The sequence below is a fragment of the Bos taurus genome, chromosome 3, assembly GCF_002263795.3.
Source record: "Bos taurus isolate L1 Dominette 01449 registration number 42190680 breed Hereford chromosome 3, ARS-UCD2.0, whole genome shotgun sequence".
NCBI lineage: Eukaryota > Metazoa > Chordata > Mammalia > Artiodactyla > Bovidae > Bos > Bos taurus.
The window spans coordinates 102,429,354-102,448,639 of NC_037330.1; the positions used below are offsets into that span (position 1 = coordinate 102,429,354).

The 19,286-nt window shown below is 61.3% G+C and overlaps 1 protein-coding gene across 9 annotated transcripts in view; it reads right to left on the reverse strand.

Moving 5' to 3' along the window:
* The window catches only part of PTPRF (protein tyrosine phosphatase receptor type F), an 84,321-nt gene that overhangs the window by 15,341 nt on the left and 49,694 nt on the right, over positions 1 to 19,286 (reverse strand). For 2 of the 9 annotated variants that reach the window (XM_024987574.2, XM_059883454.1), the window contains exons 8-20: positions 15,137 to 15,406; positions 13,040 to 13,621; positions 12,689 to 12,825; positions 12,103 to 12,247; positions 8,359 to 8,664; positions 7,487 to 7,680; positions 4,505 to 4,531; positions 3,084 to 3,201; positions 2,426 to 3,004; positions 1,654 to 1,751; positions 1,239 to 1,492; positions 1,049 to 1,142; positions 275 to 493 (exon numbers count right to left, since the gene is read on the reverse strand). In XM_024987574.2, coding sequence (XP_024843342.1) covers positions 275 to 493; positions 1,049 to 1,142; positions 1,239 to 1,492; positions 1,654 to 1,751; positions 2,426 to 3,004; positions 3,084 to 3,201; positions 4,505 to 4,531; positions 7,487 to 7,680; positions 8,359 to 8,664; positions 12,103 to 12,247; positions 12,689 to 12,825; positions 13,040 to 13,621; positions 15,137 to 15,406 — 3,023 coding nt within the window. 9 annotated transcript variants of the gene reach the window in all.

Here is a 19,286-nt window from a genome sequence, read left to right on the forward strand (position 1 = left end):
GTGACCCAGTGGAGGAACAGCAGAGCGGGTGAGCCCCGGGATAAGACTGCCCATCCTCCAACCCCCACTCCTGGAGAAAGGGCTCTGGACCGGGTCTCCCGGAACTAAGAGGTTGACCTGGGCCTGGTCAGCTCACTGAGCCCCTAGGGCCAGGTCGGATTGGCCTTCTGCATCCCAGGGGTTAGTGCCCTGAGACCTCAGTGCAGGTCTGGGGCCTCTGGGGTGTCTGAGACAGTCTGGGGGTGTCTGGTCAGGCCTGGGGTCTCGGGTAGACCTGGTCCACGGGTTCCTTCAGGGAGGCGAGCACAAAGCACTGGTAGCTCAGGTCTGGAGACAGCGGCCGGTTGTAGAAGCCTTGATAGTTCTTCTTGTCCCCCAAGGTGAAGGTCTCCGGGAGAACGTCCACCTGAGCGGCCACGTATGGCTTCAGCCGCTCCGTCTGCCGCCGGCGCCGCAGCCGCTCCCCGCCGCCCTGCTCGATGGCCTCCAGCAGCTGGCAGCAGAGCACAGGAGTCACACAGGGGCCTTGGAGCACACGCTCCTGGGCTGAGGCTAGGCTCACCATCCGTGTTAGGGGCCTGAGCCCGGCCTGATTCACTGTCCATGTAGAACCACGCCGGACACCAGCAGGCGGTGCCATTTCTCCCAGCCAACCTGCTAAGAAGGGGCCCTCTGGGTAACCTGCCCCTCACCCTCACCAGAGAGGGCTGGCTGCCCACCACTGCTGGGGTTCCACTCGAGCCCGTCTGTGACCTCTAGACCCCTGGAGACTGTGAGGCTCACAGGGCCTGAGAGTCGTTAGATCTGAGAGATGTCTCTGCCACTTCGCACCCCAGGGGATCCTCCACAAACCCCTCTGGGGAGGTCTCTGTAAGCCCTCCAGGAGTTCTCTGAAAGCTCCCAGGAGCCAGCTCAGAGTGCGTCTCCTCAGAGACGCGGGCAGGCTGCCAATCAGAGAATAATTCCAGTTTGGGGGGAGTCCCCGGGGCACAGCCAACCAGCGAAATGGGACTGCCATCAGGGCTGCCCTGGCCGGGTCCCCAGGCACCTCGTCCAGCTCCAGCTCCTCGGGCGTGCTCCACTGTGGCGCCAGCATGCTCCCTCCCATGCGGTCAATGGGCACCACCATGATGTAGAACCACCTGGGTGGGCAGAGGAGAGTCAGGACCGTCCTCCCCTGGCTTTGCATGGCCAGCCCCGCCCTCTTCCCCCCAGCCCCCGGAGACGTGTCTGCACACCTGACCAGTGCGGGTTCCTGCACGCGGGGCATGGTGAGGGTGAAGCGGCCGTCCTCGATGTAGGCCGAGGCTGGCAGTGGCTTGTGCGGCAGGAGGTCGGGGGCCGTGCGGATGGACACGAGGTGTTGCAGGCCCCCCGCGCTGCTGCCGCGGTTCATCAGCACAAATGAGTATTCGGTGTTGGGCTGCAGGTCTGCAATCAGCTTCCGCATGGAGTGCCCGTCCACCTCCACGCTCTGCCCATTGTACAGGATCTGCATGGGAAGGGAAGCGGGGGCGCAGGTGGCGTGTTCGGGTGAGGGGCCCCCTCCCAGGCCTGCGGGACAGAGCTTTGTGAACACAGACTCGAAGGCAGGGACTGCAACGTGGACCCCGCAGCAGGACTGCGTGTGCCGGGCCAGCCGGCCCCACCTACCCTGAAGGGCACTGCTGACTTGTAGGAGTCGGGCACCTCCCAGCTGAGCAGCACAGATGTCTTCATTGCAGCCTCCACACGGAAGTTCTTGGCAAACACTGTTGGGATGTAAGGGGAGAAGAGTCACCTCTGACTGCCTAAGGGGGATAACCGGGCCTGGAGGGCTCCCCGCTAGGAAGAGATTGGGGGGAGCAGGGGGCAGGGGATTAGGGATGGCTGCAGAGGGCCAGAACCCCCACTCCCGCCAGCTTCCACTGCACACAGTTCAGCTCCCAGTCCCAGCTCTTCCTCATGGTGAGAACCGAGCGGGGCAGAAGCCACAGGACCCGTGGTCAGGCTCTCCAGAAGGGCACGGGTGAAGCTGGAGCTTACAGACAGCAGGTCAGAGTGACCAGAGGTCAGTGGGACTCGGTCACGAGAAGCCATGTGGCCGCGCACCAGAGCACAGTGGACCGTGTTCACTAGAGGTCAGGGGGTCGTGGCCCCAAGAGGTTAGTGTTGCATACCCAAGAGCAGTGATGCAGTCATGAGAGATCAGTGGGTCAAGGTCACGAGAGATTGGAGTTGCCCAGCAGAGGTCAGTAGGCCAAGGACAGCAGAGGTCAGAGGCCACACACAGAGAATGTGGCGCCTGTTCACTAGAGGTTAGTGATCATGGTCATGAGAGATTGGAGTGTCACACACCAGAGGTTGGTGGCTCACAGTCGCCAGAGGTCAGTGAGTCAAGGAGAGCAGAGGTCCCCAGGCGTAGCCACGTGCCCGCAGCACACACCTTGCTCCACGGGCATGGTCCGGGACTGGATGCTGGGGCTGAGCGGGCCGGCGCCCTTGCTGGTGCGTGCGCGGACCTTGATGTCGTAAGTGGTGTCTGGCTTGAGGCCGGAGAGCGTCAGGTGGGTGTCGGCAGTGACGTTCTGAAGCTCCTGCTGGCTGTTGATGTCACGGTACACCACGGTGTAGTTGGTGATGCGCCCGTTCCTCTCCGCCAGCACTGGGGGGTCCCAGATCAGTTCCGTGGTAGATGTGGTCAGCCCTATCACGCGCAGGTTTTGGGGGAAACCGCTGGGCACGTCCTCGGGGGTCGTGATTTCCTTCTCGAACTCCTCGCCCAGGCCGGCCCGGTTCTTGGCAGTGAGCCGGAAGATGTAGGTGGCCCCTTTGTGCAGGCCAGTGACCGTAAAGTGCTGGTCGTCCTTGCCAAAATCGATGGTGCTGGGCCGCGCCTCGTCGGCTCGGCGGTACTGCAGCCGGTAGCCCAGGAGCTCCCCGGGCAGCTCCTTGGGCGGGTGCCACTGGAGCAGCGCCGTGTTCATGGCCGTGGTGCTGACCATCATGGTGGGCCGTCCTGGGACTGAACAACCACGCACTGGGCTCTGGCCCTGCCCTCCTCTCGGCCCCGCCCTCAGCTCTGACCCCAAAGCCTCACTCACCTGCCCCCGTGGTCGTGACAATTTTGGGCTTGCTGCGGGCACCGTCCCCCTTGGTGGTGTAGGCAGCCACGGTGATGGAGTAGGTGGTCTCCGGGGTCAGGCCGCTGATGGTGGTTTCCTAAAGGAGGAGGAGGGGCCCATTCCCATCACAGGAGAGCAAGGAGGGACCAGACCGGGCCAGCCACCCCAGGCACGTGGGCCAGAGGTCTTGGGAGGGGGGCTGTGCGGTGCTGGACTCTGCGGGAGGCAGTACAGGCAGGTGGATGTGTGCCCAGGAGGACCCAGCCTTTCCGGGGAGCCACAAGCCTGAGGCAGACAAGCTGCTCATTCTTCCTTTCAGACAAGAACAAAGGGCCACACTGTTCCTTCACTGCATTGTACTGTGAATGACACCTCGTGAGGTCCGGGCACACGTGACACACAGGGCAGACAGCCTCGCTCGCACGTAGCACCTCGCTCAGCTCTTGGCACGCACACCCATGCAGCCTGCGGCTCCTCCTGCACCCACAGGCAGAGGGCCACCTGTAGACACTAACGCATGCACACGCACACCAGAGGGAAGTGAGGGGTGGGCTGAGGTGCCACCCTGCAGCACTGAGTAGGACCCCTCCTGTCCCCATCCAGGCCCTGGCTCTGTGAGCACCGTATGCCTTGCAAAGCTTGCTGGGGCAGGGAAGAGAGATGAAGAGGACAGGGAACCCCCCAACCCTAGGGAGCACACTGTCTCCAGTGACGCCTGAAAAGTCAGCCAGGGCAGTGTCCCCCTGCCTTGGCAGGCCCTGCCCACATGCCCATTTCCAGCCAAGGCATCATTTCCAGAGACATGCGGAAAAACACCATGGGAGGCCAAGCCACACCACACAGAGGGAACAGTGGGAAGAGGAAGGGGACCACCGCGCAGTGGAGACAGAGCTGTCACCACCAGCCCTGGCGTCCCTCCAGCTCTGAGCCTCGGGTGGGGCCACTGCAGCGGCCACCAAACCCTCGCAGGCCCCTTCTGCCCTGGCTGGAGGGTCTCCCAGGGCTGGGGCTCCAGAACACACCGATGCCGGAACCCAGCCCCGAGACCCGCCTCCCAGCCTGGGCCTGGAGCAGGTGATTTTTCACTCCAGGGATCAATAAGGCCTAACGATCAGGATCGGATTTAACTCCATCCCCATCTGGCCAGAGCAAGGGCCAGGGCCTGGTCGATCTTGAACACTGGTCTGAAATTGCTGCTTGACAGGCGAGAAGTAAGGATTAGAGAAAATGCCAATCACTGCTCAGCTCGGGGCTCGGCGTAAACGCCAATTTTCTCCAGATGTGGTTGGTGCCCTGTGGATCTTGGCGGCTCAGGCTGGGAGGAGAGGCGGGGGAGGGGGAGTGTCCCACGAGCCCAGCCTAACCCAGGTCTTGCCCGCGCTCGCACACCTCTTACTTACATAGTCCTCGGACTCCTCTGGCTGCCACTGACCGCGGTACGGGGAGAGAAAGGGAGACAGGATGTGAAGGACTCTGACCCTGAGAGGGCCTGGTTGGGGGAAGGCTGGTGGCAGGCACGAGGCAGAGGGGTGGCACCCCAGGACCACTCGCCATCCAAAGATCCCAGCCCCTGCCTCACAGGCCCAGCTGGGGGCATCAAGGCTGAGGAGGGGAGACCTGGAGGGCAGAGGGCCAGAGCAACAGGGCTCCCTGACATTGAGGGGTCGGAGGGCGCCGCCTGGAGGTGCTTAGAGGGAGAGGCTGCCAGACTTGAGGGGGTGGGTCCTACAGCTCAGGCAGAGGGGTGGGGAGACACGGAAGTGCTGTATTGTACACAGAAGTGGCTGTACTGGTTTGCTGGAAACAGTCCTGGTCTAAGCTTGCTGTCCTGGTATGATTACTCACAACATCTTTTACTCTCAGAAGCATCCCACTTGGGAAGACAGATTTTGCAGTGTGCTCTAGGCAAGTGATGTTGTCCCAGGAACAGCAGAAGCTATGCTGTGGCTGGAAGGGGCGGGGCAGACTGGTCAGCAAGATGACAGAGGCCATGAGTGCCAAGTTCAGAGTCTGGACCCTGCCCTACGGGCACTGGGAAAGACCCAGTTCCTTCCCAGGATACCTGAACATCGAGATAGGAAGGCACAGATCTGGGCTGGCGCTACTGCTGCTGCTGATTCTCAATATGTTCTTCTCCAGGCTGTGGTGCATGGAGGGTGGAGGGAGGAAGGTTCTGGGGCACTGGAGGGCTGGGGGTTGAGAGCTGTCCAGCACAGCACAGGAAGCGGGGCCATGCCATCCCCCGACCATGGGGTCCTCTGGCCCAACCGCCTCACAGTGCTGGTCTGATCTCTGTCCAGCAATCCCAGTTGCTCCTGTTCTGGGAAGCTGTCTTGAAAGTCCTTGCAAGGAGTGTGGGACAAGATATGGGAGGAGGCCCTCGGCCGTCCCTCCTGGCCTCGGCCACTTTCTAAGGTGTGCCTGGGCCCAGCCCTGCTCTAGGTTCCTTGCCTAGGGGGATGGGGGTTGCCCTTGCTATCCAAGCCAGGCATAGGTGTGGAGGGCCTTGCAAGGGGGAGACTGAGAGACACGAAGGGAAAGAGAAACAGATTGAGGCAAAACACGGGGCCAGAGGACGGAAGGGATCACAGGAGAGAAGAGAACAGACAGATGAAAATGCAGTCAGCGAGAGGGAGAGACAGAAACAGAGAGGAAAGAAAAACAGACCACAGGGAAAAAAAGAGACAGGGAGGTGGAGTCAGCGGCCACGAGAAACAGACTGGAGATGGGGACACACACATGAAGGGAGACAAGTCTGGCCAAACAGTCGTGGGGGGCACGCACGCCACTGATGAGGCCTGGGCTGAGCAGATGGTGCTGTGGGGAAGGACAGGCTGTGATGTCCTTGACCAGGCACTCGGGGAACAGCTGGGCCCTGTGGCCAGGCTGGGAACCAGGCCCCATCTGCTCACCTCCTGGCCTGGAGCACAATGACCCAGTCTGGGTGTCAGGGGCTACAAAGGCGGGTCCTCCACCTTCATTCGGCTTCCCTAGAGCTCGGGCGCATGTTTACCTCCTGTCACAGGAGATCTGAGACCAAGAGGACAGTGCCCTGCGTCCTCCGGCCCAGCTCCCTTCTAACCACTCGGGACCAGAAGGGGGCACCCGAAGAGAAGCAGCTTCTCTGGAGCCGCAGTGGCTGCAGCTGTGCTGCTGGTCTCCTGGGGCGGCAGGGCCGGAGGGAGCCCATTCCCCATTCCCGGGATGCTTCTGGGTGGGTGTGTCCACCCACCGAGGCTCCAGGAAGAGCCCTCAACCTGCCCCAGGAATGTAGTCACAGGCCCGCCTTCTCCCCCCTGCTCCCTTAGTGCTGGGTGGGCCCAGAGGAGGAACAGCGTAGCCTCTGGGCAGAAAACTGAAGCCAGCTGGAGCTGGAGACACGAAAGCCCTGCCTGCCTGTGGGTGAGTCCAACCCTAAGTGCGGCACGAAGGACACCAGTCTGATCCCAGCCTGCGGGACGGGGGTGGTGTGAAGAGCCAGACCGGGGGCCGGGGCGGGGGGTTGCATTCTGGGGGTAAGTCAGGCTCCACCCCCTCACAGCCCTGATTCTGGACAGAAAGCCCTTCAGCACAGACACGCCGCCAGGTGTCGTGAATCTTCAACAGACTATGTGGGGAGGGAAGTTATGATAGCAATTACAGGCCTTTCCCAGGAATCCTGAGACCTGGTCTCATATCTGAGCTCAGCCACCCCTTCCTGGGAAGTTCTGGCCCGCTCGCCCAGTCTCCCAGTGCCCCAGGTTCTCCTGGATAGCCAAACAGTGCTGAGAATACCCCAGGAACCTCACCCCAAGCTCCTGGGCAGAAGCACCATCCCCTGAGGACGGAAGGGTGTAGAGGTGTGAGTGAGACGGGCCGTAAGCCCAGCCCTTGAGAGCAAACATCAGCCTGGCCCGATTCACGGAACTCTGCCAGGACAACAGCCAAATGGGGGAGGTGACCGCCCCGGCTGTGAGAGGAGGAAGGCACAGCTCGAAAACCCAGCCTAACAGACAGCGGGTGCATTTCCTGCGAGCCGCCAAGGAGGGCTTGGGGTGTTGGGCTGAGGCCTGGGTGTGTGCCGACAGAGCTCTGCACTGCTGGCACCAGTGGCTGAGCCACTGAGGTGACTGCCAGGCTGGGACTGCCACCAGGGCAGGTGGGGCTGGCCAAGCCTGGGTTGGGACAGCTCGGGCAGACCCAAGACAGAGAAGGGAGTGATCCTGGCAGCTGGCCCTAACCTCCTGGTCTCAGCGCTTCCCCAAATGCCACAGCATGTCTTGGTGTCACCGGCCCTCTGAGAGCAGGCAGGGGAGGGGAGCGAACCTGGGTTCCAAAGAGGAAGTGGAATGTGATGGTCTCGCCCGCCTGCCTGCCGACCCCACCACCTCCCGGGGGCACACCTGGGCCTCGGCCAGCATGACGTCCTGGATGATGGGGGCGCCGCGGGGCTCGCCATTCTCCAGCCGCACGTAGGTGACCTGGTAGCCGCGGATCTGGCCATGCTGCTTGCTGGGGACGGGCAGCTTCCAGGAGACGCGCACGGCAGTGGAGTTGAGCGGCTCCACCTCCACCTTCCGCGGTGGCCCACTGGGCACTGAGGACCAGAAGGAGGAGGAAGTCAGGTGCGTGGAGAAGGAAGTCAGGCGGGCACAGCACAGCTGCAGTGCCATGCCTCCGCACCCCACTGCCCCTGATGCGGTTGCCTTAGACTGTCTGTCCTGCAGAGGAACGTGGAGGGCTCCCTCCACCTGCACGGGGAAGAGCCTGGGACTCTGCAGCCCTTGGGCCCAGGACTGCCTCACTCGGTGGGGAGGAGGACCAAGGTGGGAGGTGGGGCACCAGGCCTTCGACCTGCCCAAGTCAGCACAATCTGTGCTGTCTCCTCTGGGCCCTGCGTCACCCTGACATCTAGTGAGGTGAGCCTCACTAGTGTCTCCAGAACCAGTCTCTCTGATTCTTGCCCTCTTTGGCCTCAGCCTTTTGAGGCTCCCCTGCTTGGGGAGCTCCGGGGCTGGGATTCAGGCACAGGCTGTCCCACGAGCTCCATCTCCCCAGGCGGGGCCATTAAGCCTGTACTGGGAAGATGGGGAGTCCCCCAGAGGCACTCGGGAGGCTGAGCCCTGGGTGTCCGGTGGGGACACCTCTTGCCTAGACCGAGGCACAGCCTCTCCTGCCTGCAGCATCCTGCTGGGCTGTCCCGTGCATCCTCACCCGTAGCAGGCAGCTCTCCTGTCCCCCGCCCCTCCCCTTGCCTATCCCCAGCGCTGCCTACCGTCCTCGTCGGTGCGGACCAGCACCGGGCTGCTCTCGGGGCCGGGGCCCACGTCCGTGTGCGCCCGCACCCACACCCGGTACTCCGTCCACTTCTCCAGGCCCACCAGGTCCCAGCTGGAGTGCTCGCGGCCGATGCCGTCCACCACGTGCCGCCCACGGTCCTCGCCGTCCACCGCCTCGTAGGCCACCGAGTACTGGGTGATGACGCCGTTGCGGCTGTCGGCCGGCGGCGGGACCCAACTTACCCGGACGGTGGTGGAGCCCACGCTCACACACGTCACCTTCTGGGGGGGTGCGGAGGGGGCTGGGGGAGACAAATGGGGGGGAAGCAGGCAGATGGAGGGTGGGGGGCCACAGGCACAGTAACCGGTCACGGAGGACAGAGACTCACCCAGGCGGGCTACTCCCCGGGGGGGTGGCGTGGTTATTCCCGGGGCCCCTCCAGGCAAGCTGCCGCCACTGGCCACCAGACAGCCCGGCTCTCCCGCCGGACCACAGGCTCTCCACACACGCACGCACACACACACACAGGCCTCTAACGCAGTGCCTCACACATCCACCGTCTCATACGAAACACACACGGCATCAGACACACACAAGCAACAGAGGCCATGCCACCCTCATCCTTGCTCACGCCTACAACCACTCATGGCTGTGCCCACAGCTCTCCCCTTCTCAGGACAAGTGACCTGATGGCTCTTGTGGCGCGAGGCGGCCTGAGCCTGTGTCTGCCTGGACAGGGTGTCTATGGCCAAGGTGCAAAGCCCCCGGAGCAGTCTAAGGGAAAGGACCCATCAGAGGGGCCCTCACTCATCATTCCCAGACCCCAGTCCCACTGAGAACTCCGCTGTCATCACGGGGGTGTTCTCATCGTGAGTTCTGTTACCACCCTGCCCAGGATGCCAGCAGCCCCTCAACCCACTGGCTCCCAAGTCCCTCACCTTCAGAGCCTTCTCCTCCCTGCACTGCGGGCGTCCTGCCCCAGACACTGCCACTCTCTCTACAACTGGCCTCCAACACCCCCTGACAGGCCCTCGCCTCATGGCCCAGCTCAGCTGCTCAGGGTCCCCAGCCCACTGCCTGCCCTGCAGCCCCAGGGTCCCCATCTGCTGACCTACCATCCTCACTGCCCTTGCTATTCAGCTTAGACGCTCACCACTCATACCAACACGCCAAACTCTGAGCTCCTGCCTAGCCTGCGGCAGGTTCTGAATGACCCCATCCCCCACCCCCTCCAAGGCAGCACACGGGGCAGGTAGAAGAACCTGCCAAGGCTGGTGAGAGCCCTGTGAGTGCCCATGGCTCCCGGGACGATCCACGCTTGTCGGCTGGCCTCTGCTCTCTGCCCGCCACCCCCTACCACGCCGCTTGACGTAAAACACCTTCCACCTCCTCCACGCTCCTCAAACCTCCCTTCCTCTCGGCAGATAATCCCATCTCCTACTCTGCAGAGAAAACCAAGACCTCCCGACAGCAGCTCCTGCAGCTCTCGGTACCAAACCCACCAACTGGCCAGCTTTGGCTGCGGGTTTCTCCTTCCCCCACCCCAGGAAGGAAGGGAGTACCTTCCTGTCCAAGGCCAGTCTCTCCCCTTGCCTGTGCTCTACCCTCTTCCTCACTTCACAAGGTGCCAACTATCCTCTTTTCCGCACTGTCTACTTCTCGTGGACACATTTCCAATGACGTTTATGTGTGCTCAAGATTTCCCCATCTTAGTCTTCCTACATCCCATCCTTGGCCCCACAGCCTCCCCTACTGCACCAGCTGCAGTGTCCCCTTTCTCAGCTAAGCCTCTGTCTCTACCTCCGTGTCTCCCACACAAGCCTCCTGGGTCGCCAGTCGGCTTCAGCCCCTCACGCCAGGTCCACCCCTGCGTGTTACTACACCCAGTGGTCACGCTCTGGCCCTGACCACTCAGCAGTAACATCTGGTCTCCTTCTTGAAACTCTCTTCTTCTGACCTCCAAGACACCGCCATCTCCTGGAGTCCCTCCCATCCCTGGTCCTCCTTCTCAGTTGAACTCCAGCCCCAGCTCTGGATCCTGGCCACCCGCCAAGCATCAGCGCCCAGATGGCACACAGCTTCCCGAGCCTGGGGGCCTCTGCACCAGGCGTGCCGCTCATGCCTGCTTCTGTCTCACTTCCCATCCCAGGGAGTGAGTGGCACCACTCTCCTCCCAGGTCTGCACACCATGTACAAGGCTGCACCCGAGGCACCCCTCTCCCTTAGCCCACCCCCACACCTAATCTGTCACGAAGCCTGGCCAGCGGGATCCCAGACAGCTCTCAAAACCACCCCTGACCCCCACCTCCAGCTCCCCTAAGCCGCCACCACTTACCTAGAACGACGCACACCGCCTCCCGTCTCCAGCGTGCTGTTGGGCTGTTCCGCGCATTCTCACCCTTAGCTAGGCAGCTCTAGGCAGTTTCCTGTCCCCAAAGCCCTGATGCTGTCGTCAGGGGGCTGCTCTGGCCATACTGGCTGGCTGCTCACCCTGACCACAACCAGGCGCCTTCCTGCTTCAAGGTCTCTGGCACCTGCTGACCCCCTGCCTAGGGCTTCCGTGTCACCCAAGGAAGCCCCTTTGACCCCTCAGATAACACCAGCTTCCCGTCACATCTTCTCTCCACTGTTTGTTTCCTCCACGGCACTTTACACAAATATAATTAAAAGCTCATTTGGGTAATTGTGGGTTTAATATCTGTCTTCCCCACTAGACAAGGACCCCCGCGGGCAGAGGCCACGTCATGGTTGTGCTACTCCCAGCAGGGTGCATGGGCCCCGGCAGGAGTGTGGCAGGTGCTTGTAGAATGAATCCAGGAACACCAAGTCACACACGGCACATTCACACAATCCCATGTGACAAAAGGGGCCTCACAGGACCATGACATGTCATCACACGTGCTGTCTCAATGCCACGACCCCAACCAGCCACACATACTTGGCCCCATTATCACAGGCAACCTCACAGATGATGGCTCACTGTGGCCATGTGAGTACAGAGCCCATGGGCTCGCAATCTGTCGCCGGGAGGGAGAGGTGCAGAGAGCCAGACACCCTGAGACACACTGGTTGGGTCCCAATCCTAAGAACAGCCAATGGACACACCCAGACCCAACCACAGTGACAGACACCTTCAGGGGCTGCACAGCTGGGTGCTCAGACATGGACACACTCACAGCATCAGTCTCACGCAGGAACACAGTTGCACGCAGCACTCCTAAATGCGTACACACACAGCCTCATGCACAGTCCAACATGCGAGTGCCACACGGCCCCGGTGCGCCTCATCTCCCCCCGTGCGGCTGGCTCGGTGAGACTGCCTGGCTCACAGGGACTCCGTGGAGGGGGCAGGAGGCAGGAATATGGGTAACAGGGAGATGAGATGTGGGGACACAGGAGGGAAGACGCCGCTGGAGCAGCTCGGAAACACAGCGAGCACAGCGGTCCCTCGATGGAGGGTGGCTGCGGGCTAATGTGACCAGCACAGAGCGGGTGGGGGAGGAGACACAGAACTTACCTGGGCGGGGGCAGGGCTGAGGGAAGGCAGGAGGTGGGCAGGGAGCAGCGAGGGCAGCAGCCGCCCGGATGCAGACTAGAGGGCACTTACCTGTCCCTCACTTGGGATCCAGACTGAGCCCAGGGCCCAGCGGAACTGACCACCCGCCTGGTCGAGGGGAAAGGGTGCGCATGTGTGTATACCCGCCCAGCTGTAGCAGCCGTGGCTCTGGGAGACACTTACTGGACTGTGCTGTGCGAGCCTCAATGGTGGGGGTGAAGACTCCCACCCCCAGCTCAGAGCGGGCGGCCAGCTGGAAGCGGTACAGTGTGTCGGGCTTCAGGTCCTCTACGGTATAGGAGGACGTGGGGTCGAAGGTCACCTTGTGCTGGAAGAGCAAAGAGCACTCACTGACCACCCTGACCTCAAAGGTCACTCAGAGGTCACCCCCAACACGGGCTGATCCCTGCGGACCCACTGTAGCTGCAGGGCTGGTTCCCTGCCATGTGGCCACGTGGCCCATGCAAGGGCACCTCACTGACCACATGGGCATGGGAACACCACGGACATGGTGGCCTGGGGAACTTGAGGGCTCTGCTGGTGCCATGAGAGCCACAGAGCCGAGGAGACCCAGGACGGACTTAGGAGCTCTGTCCCCAGCACAGGGGTGACAAAGACTACAGAACCACACAGGCCAGCAAGGGTCCCAGAGCCTCAAGGGGCTGTGTCCCCACGACCCCAGAATCCAGGAAAGCCTGCCTAGGAGAGCCCAGCACGGACCCCCAGGACCGGGAGCAGCCCCCCTCCCTCCACACTGCTGGGTGTTCACCTGCTGGCCCTCGTCCTCTGCCGCCCAGTACACCAGCTCATACTTGACGATCCGCTCCTGCGGGGGCAGCAGCCACGAGAGCTGGATCCTGGTGTCTGAGTCCACCTCGGCCTGGAAGTCCGCGGGCTGGGCAGGCACTGCAACACCCCAGCCAGGCGCCGTCAGCCTCACCAATCCCCCAAGGGCAGGGGCCCCCAGCGGAAGGAGGCAGGGCCTCACCCAACCCCCACCCTGCCTCCCCAGTGGCTGTGTGTGCAGATACGGGCTTTCATCATCCCAAAGACCGCCCCCACCACCCCCCGGCTCACAGCCCGAGGGAGGGGGGTACCATCCAGCCTGGCCTGCGCCTACCTCCCTGCTGCGTCTTGACCTGGATGGTGGGGCTGGGGGGGCCGTCGCCCACGGCGGTGAAGGCCAGCACACGCAGGCTGTAGGTGATGCCAGGCAGCAGGCTGCCCACAGTGGTGAGGAGCCCGGCGTCTGTGTTGTGCTTGTGCCAGGCGCTCAGAGGGCGGCGGGAGTCGGGGGTGTAGTAGACGCGGTAGCCCCGCACCAGGCCGTTAGGCTCCTCGGGCGGCTCCCACTGCACCAGCATGGTGCTGGCGCTTAGCATGCGTGCCTGCACGCGGCGCGGGGGGCTGGAGGGCGCCTGCTCCCCCGTGCGCGCCCGCACCGCCTCGCTGGGCGGCCCGCGCCCGATGCTGTTCACCGCCAGCACGCGGAAGGCGTACTCTGAGAAAGGGCTCAGGCCGCCGATGCTGTAGCGGGTGGTGGCCACGCCGTCCACCTCCTGGAAGGGGCCCTCCGCGCCCGCTGGGCGGTACTGGATGCCATAGTAGGATACAGGCTCTGAGTTCCCAGAGTCCCAGGTCAGAGTGACGCTGGTGGCAGTTGTCTCTGTCACCACAAGGTCAATTGGAGGCTTCGGCAGGGCTGGGGACAAAGTGGAAGGCTTAGGGCTGCCTGAGGTCATGACCCCAGGAGCTGACCTTGCCCTGGGGTTCATCCAACCAGAGTGTGGTTGACCCCACCCCCACAGCCCTCCCCTGCAAAGAATCGCCTGAAAAGCCCTCGGTGACCACTGAGGTCTGGTAGCGGGGGCTGGTGGCCAGGCCCGTCAGTGCCTGCAGGGGCCTTGGGTCATTCGGTATCCACCTAAGTCACTTCTAGGACTCCCTGGACCTCACACCAGCCCTGGTGGCTCATTGAGCAAACGGACCCAGAGGTGGCCTGCCTGGGCCTGTGCAGATGGGAGACACACAGGCCTCTGCAGTGCATCTGGGCTCACCCATTGGCAAGTGTGTGTAACAGGGGCGGGGAGAGGGAAGGGATTTCCTCAGGGAATGATCCTGGATTTGAGAGAGACGGATGGGGCTACTGGCCCCACGGACACCATGGCTTGGCTCAAAAGGAGGGGAGAAGTCCCAGGTCCACAGCCAATCCCCGAACAACAGGCACTCACAAACTGAGTGCTGCTGGGGCGCCAGGCACTGCGCTAGGGCTGAGGACGCGCTGTTACACGGTCACGTCGCTGCGCTCATGGGGTTCATACACCAGTGCGAGAGAGACGCGATCAGCGAGCAATGATCGTGGCTCTGGTATGTGTAATGCAGCAGAAAGCAGGGTGCTGAGATGGAGAAAAGTCCAGGGTGTCCCTGAATGGGGTGATTGGGGAAAGCTTCCCAGGACTGAGACCTGGAGAGCGAGGTGGAGCCAGTGACAGCAAGGGTGGGGTGAGAGCAGGTGACACTTGGGACTGTCAGCCTGCTCAGGTCACAGCAGTGCGGATCCTGGTCTTTATCTTAAAAGCAGTCAGAAGCCACCGCAGGGTGTTTCTCCCTTCTATAATGTGATGCTGCTCTGTTAAACAGAGGACTCACGCTGCAGAATGGGGGTGTTATCAGAGGGAAGACTGGAAGCAGAGCGCCCCAAGGAGTCTGGTCTACATGTGGCTGTCCTAGGGCCAGGGCAGAGAGAACCCACCTGCCTTGGCTACTGTTTCCCATCCTTCTTTCTGGGAGGCTGGGAAAGCTGAGGGTCCAGTTCTATGGTCAGAGGGGTGTGTGGTGGATTCAGACCCCCAGGGTTCAAGTCCCTGCTCCATCATTTACTTCCCTGTAACTCTGTGCCTCAGTTTCCTAACTTATAAAATGGGAACAACAAGAGAATCTATTTGCCAGGGTGACGCCACCTGAACAATATAACCTGTGCTTCCTAACCAGCACGGCATCTGCCCCGCAGGGACCTAGCACCTGTTAGCTCAAATATTTAAGCCAGTTTCTGACAGAAAGCCTTCCGTCCACCACTGAGGGCCAGGAGGACCCCCAGGGCCAGGCACCAGCAGGGTAACAACCCTCAGCCCCACCCATCTCCCGGCAGTCATGCCCCCCTTCCCCGCCCAGTCCAGGGAAGGCCACGGGCCATGGCCAGCACACCAGTGAGGCTCACCTTTCACGGTGACCTGGGCCGTGGCCTCGATCATGCCCAGGGAGGAGATGGCCACGCAAGTGTAGTTGGCGGAGCGCACCACGTTGCTGAGCTCCAGCACATTGCGGCCGACCGGCATCTCGTCCTCCTTGGTGAGCTCTTCGGCCCCCATCATCCACTTCACGTAGGGCATGGGTGCGCCAACGGCGACGCACGTCAGGTTCACGCTGCCGCCCGGCATCACCTCCTGGCTGCTGGGAGGGATGGAGAAACGCGGAGCCACGCGGCGCACTGCGGGAGGAGGGAGAGAGGTGCTCACAGGCCGGGCAGGGCACGTGTGCGGGTGGAAGGGCAGGGGCCCCTCGTCCAAGAAGCCCCTCTCGTCAGAGCCAAGGGGTGGGGTTCCTGGGCCCTGGCTGACCCCCACCCATTCTGCTTTGGGGCCAGAATAGCCCCCGCTCTCAGGGAATGTCTGGAACACGAGAGATTCTGCAACCAAGCTCCCGTTTTACAGCCTAGGAAACTGAGGCCCAGGATTACAGGGGAATCAGTGCAAAGCCTGTAGGGGCCACATCCCAGGTTGCTCTCCAGTGCCCACCTCTACCTGCTCCCACCCCTACCCCCACCAAGGAGGGTCTCCAGCAGGGCTAGCTGGGGCACTAGTGCGAGAGATCCAGGCACCCTAGGGTGGAGGGTCCTCAGAGCAGGACTCGGGCAGGGCAGAGGGTCAGCCCGGAAGTGATGTGGCCACCTTCTCTGAGGCCACTGCCTCCACCTCCAGGCTGTGATCCCCGGGGAAGAGATGAGGGCAGCAGCAGGACCACCTCCCAGGACCTCAGCCTGGCAGACCTTGAGAACCCAAGAGGAGGGGCTGCTTCCAGGAGGGACTGGACAGGGGCCAGAGTTCTGGGCGGGCCAGGGACGTGGTCCGCGGGCAGGATGGGCATGACGATGGCAGTAACATGATGAGGGTGCCAAGCAGACGGCTTTCGGCACCAATGGACAGGGTCTCAAGGGGGAGGGTGGCTGTGCCTGGCCACAACCTCCAACCTTGGGCTCCCCGGGAAAGAAGCTGTTCTGCGCTTCTCAGTTCAAGGTGCAGCCTGGACCCCCCTCCCACCCCGCCTGCCAAAGTCTCGAGCTTGGTAAAGACATTCGGAACATGCAGAAGGAGGGAAGGCAAGCAAAACCTAGCCATGGGCAGACATGCTTGGCATGCAAACAGGGCATGCAGTTGGTGGGCAGAGGCTGGGGTGTGTCCTTCCTGGGCACCCCTACACGCAGGGCTGAAGAAGGCAGGCAGCGAGGCTAAGATTAGACCCAGAGGGCATCACTCAGGGTGCAGGTCTCTGAGGGTCCTTGCTGGGGAGCCCAGGCATGCAAAGGACCCATGGTGCTACATCGGGAACACCTCCACCACAGATGCCAGACTGCTGCTCGCTCAGCCCAAAAGCATGGAATCAGAGCTGGAAGTAACTGCAGACACCACCTGGTCCAACCTGTGACCTCATTACACAGAGGTCAAAGCTGCAACCCACAGACCAGACATCCAGCAAATCACCAGGTCCTGCTAAAGCACCACCTAAGATAGCTTTCCAACACTCTAATTTCTTGCCAAGTCCACAGGTGAATGCCACTTCCAAAGTCCAAGCCACCATCCTTCCCTGGATTGCTGTGCTGTGTTCTCCATTGCTCCTCCTGCTCTGGTCATCCCCCGACCCGGTCACTGGCCCTCCACAAACAGCCGGCACAAATCCTTATCTGTTCACGTTACCTGCCTGGTTAAAAACTCTCGCACCGAGCTTTGAATGACTCCTCAGCCCTCATTTTACTCAGCCTCAACTGTACCCACACTGCCTCCCTCTGAGGCCTCCAGTCAGAGCCAAAGCACCGCCAGTGCCACAGCCAGCTCCAGGGGCCGCGTCTACTTCCCTCGGTGCCCCGCGCTCACTGTGGTGTCAGCGTGTCTCCTCCCAGAACTGGCATCCCCATCTTCTTAGGAGAACCATCTCAGCCCCCATTTTTGGTTCATGGGCTATGCGACCCAGATGTGGCTCGAGAGGTAGAACCTTTGGCCTTTTGCGAAAACTATTAAGACACGTGGCTTTTCCTCTCCACTTCTGGTCTCTAACCTGGGGGGTGGGAGGCTGGGGACCACCTTTCACAATACTCGACAGGACCTGCTTGAGAACAAAGGAGCTACTGAGGAGAGCAGAGGTAGAGACAGAGACAGAAGAATGCCTGACCGAACTGTTTAAACACCTGGATCCAGCCGTGCCTGACGCCAATCTACTTCTCTACTTTCAGTTTTGTAAGACAAGAGTTTCCATGTTTGGCGTTAAGCTGATAGAAGTGGGCTTCTGTCATCTGTCCTAAAGCCGGGAGTCTGCACTGGGTGGCAGAGCAGTGCTGTGCGGCAGGGGCACAGGTGGACCCCGGGGGCACAGCTGGCAGGAGAAAGCCACGACAAAGAGCTTCCTTTGAGCACTCCCCACAAACAGCAAAAGGCTGGGAGGCTCGGACATGGTGCAGGCACTCCCTGGGCTCTGGTGCTGAACCTGGGGCACAGGTCATGAGGCGCGGCATGCCCGCTGGTGGAGATGTAGCCTGGCTAAAGCAAAGAGGCTCACTAACTGACCAGCTCTCTCCTTGCCTCTCCCCTCTGTAGCCTGGCTAAGGCAAAAAGGCTCCGCGGTCCTAACTGACCAACTCTGTCCTTGCCTCTCCTCTCTGCCAGTGGCTTCCCCGTCTCCTCCTTGTTCATGGGCATCCAAATGGGTCTGGGGGGAAGAGAACCACTCTCGGGCACCTCCTCTGGGCTGCGGGTTTCCACGCTGTGGATGCCGGCACCTCCCAGTTAAAGAGGCGGGAACTGACAGCTGACACTCAGGGACGTGTTTATACACGTACTGGAAGCAGGTCCGTGGGATGAAAAGCTCAGTGCCCTTTGAGCCCTGGCTCACAGGGTGAAAAGAGAGACCCAGGCGGCTCCATGAAGAAGCTTCTGGGTCTCTTGAGGCTGCCGGGAGAAACACTCTCCAGTTGGCATGAGGATGGGCCTCAAGCCTGTGTCAGGGACACACCTGCCAGCTTGACGGTGGTCAGTGGCAGAATCTTGGGACCCGATCAGGTCCCTGGACATGAGAACAAAGAGCCCCAGGGGAAGGAAGTAGGTCATTGGTGGATAAACCTTAGGTCTCAACCTAAGCTGTGAAGAAAACTGACCGGTCTTTACCTCAAACAGTCCCGGAGGACAAGGTGTTCTCGCCACTATTAGGAAATAAGGGCCCTTGGGGAACTAACATTGAGAAGGGTTTGTTTTTATTTTTAAATTCCCCCCTTCCAGATGCAAGTGGAAGGGAGAACCCCAGGGGCTAAGGATGAGTGAGAGGTCAGAGGTGAGCCTTAGGATCACCCCTAGCACCAGGGCAGGGCCTCAAGCCCAGGGACTCCTGGACGGCACGCTCCAGCAGGGCACGTCCCTTCACAGGCCTGCTGGGCTTCAGCCAACACAAAGAGCCTGGACAGGTTTGCCGCAGAGCAGACTCATCTTCCCCACGGTGTAGGGGCTAGGACTACAGAGAGAAGGTGGGGGTAACAGAGGCAAGTGACCACTTCCTGGGACCCTGAGTATCTGTGGAGTCCCGAGTTCTGGATGGTCACCCCGCTGTCCCAAGCGCCAGGAGTGGCTGGTGCCTCCCTGCAGTCACTGACACGAGGCCTCCAGAAGGGGCAGGACTCGCCCTGGACTCGGGTCTACTGACAGCAGCAACAGCAGGGAAGGAAAAACCAGGGCCGGGGAAAAAACGCACCTAGGGTCTAATCCTGAGCTCCAACAATGACGGTCTATTACTGTTCCCCGAGCATCCTTACTGCTGACATTTTATAGACAATTTCCAAAACAGGGCCTTGCCATTTCTGGGTTATATTTCAGCTGTAACTTTTAAGTCTAATTATTTGAGCTGACAACCCCCTATAATAGGGCGGTGCGGCGCCTGGAGGCATCGGCATTCAGTGGAGTGACAGCCTAATCGCAGGGGGGAGGCAGCCCCGCAATCGGCATTCACTTGCGGAAATTTCTCTGATGAAAATAACACAACATTAAGGAGGGGATAAGGGGCAGGATCCACCGTATCAAGATAAAATAACTCTTTAATAAATAACCTTGTGG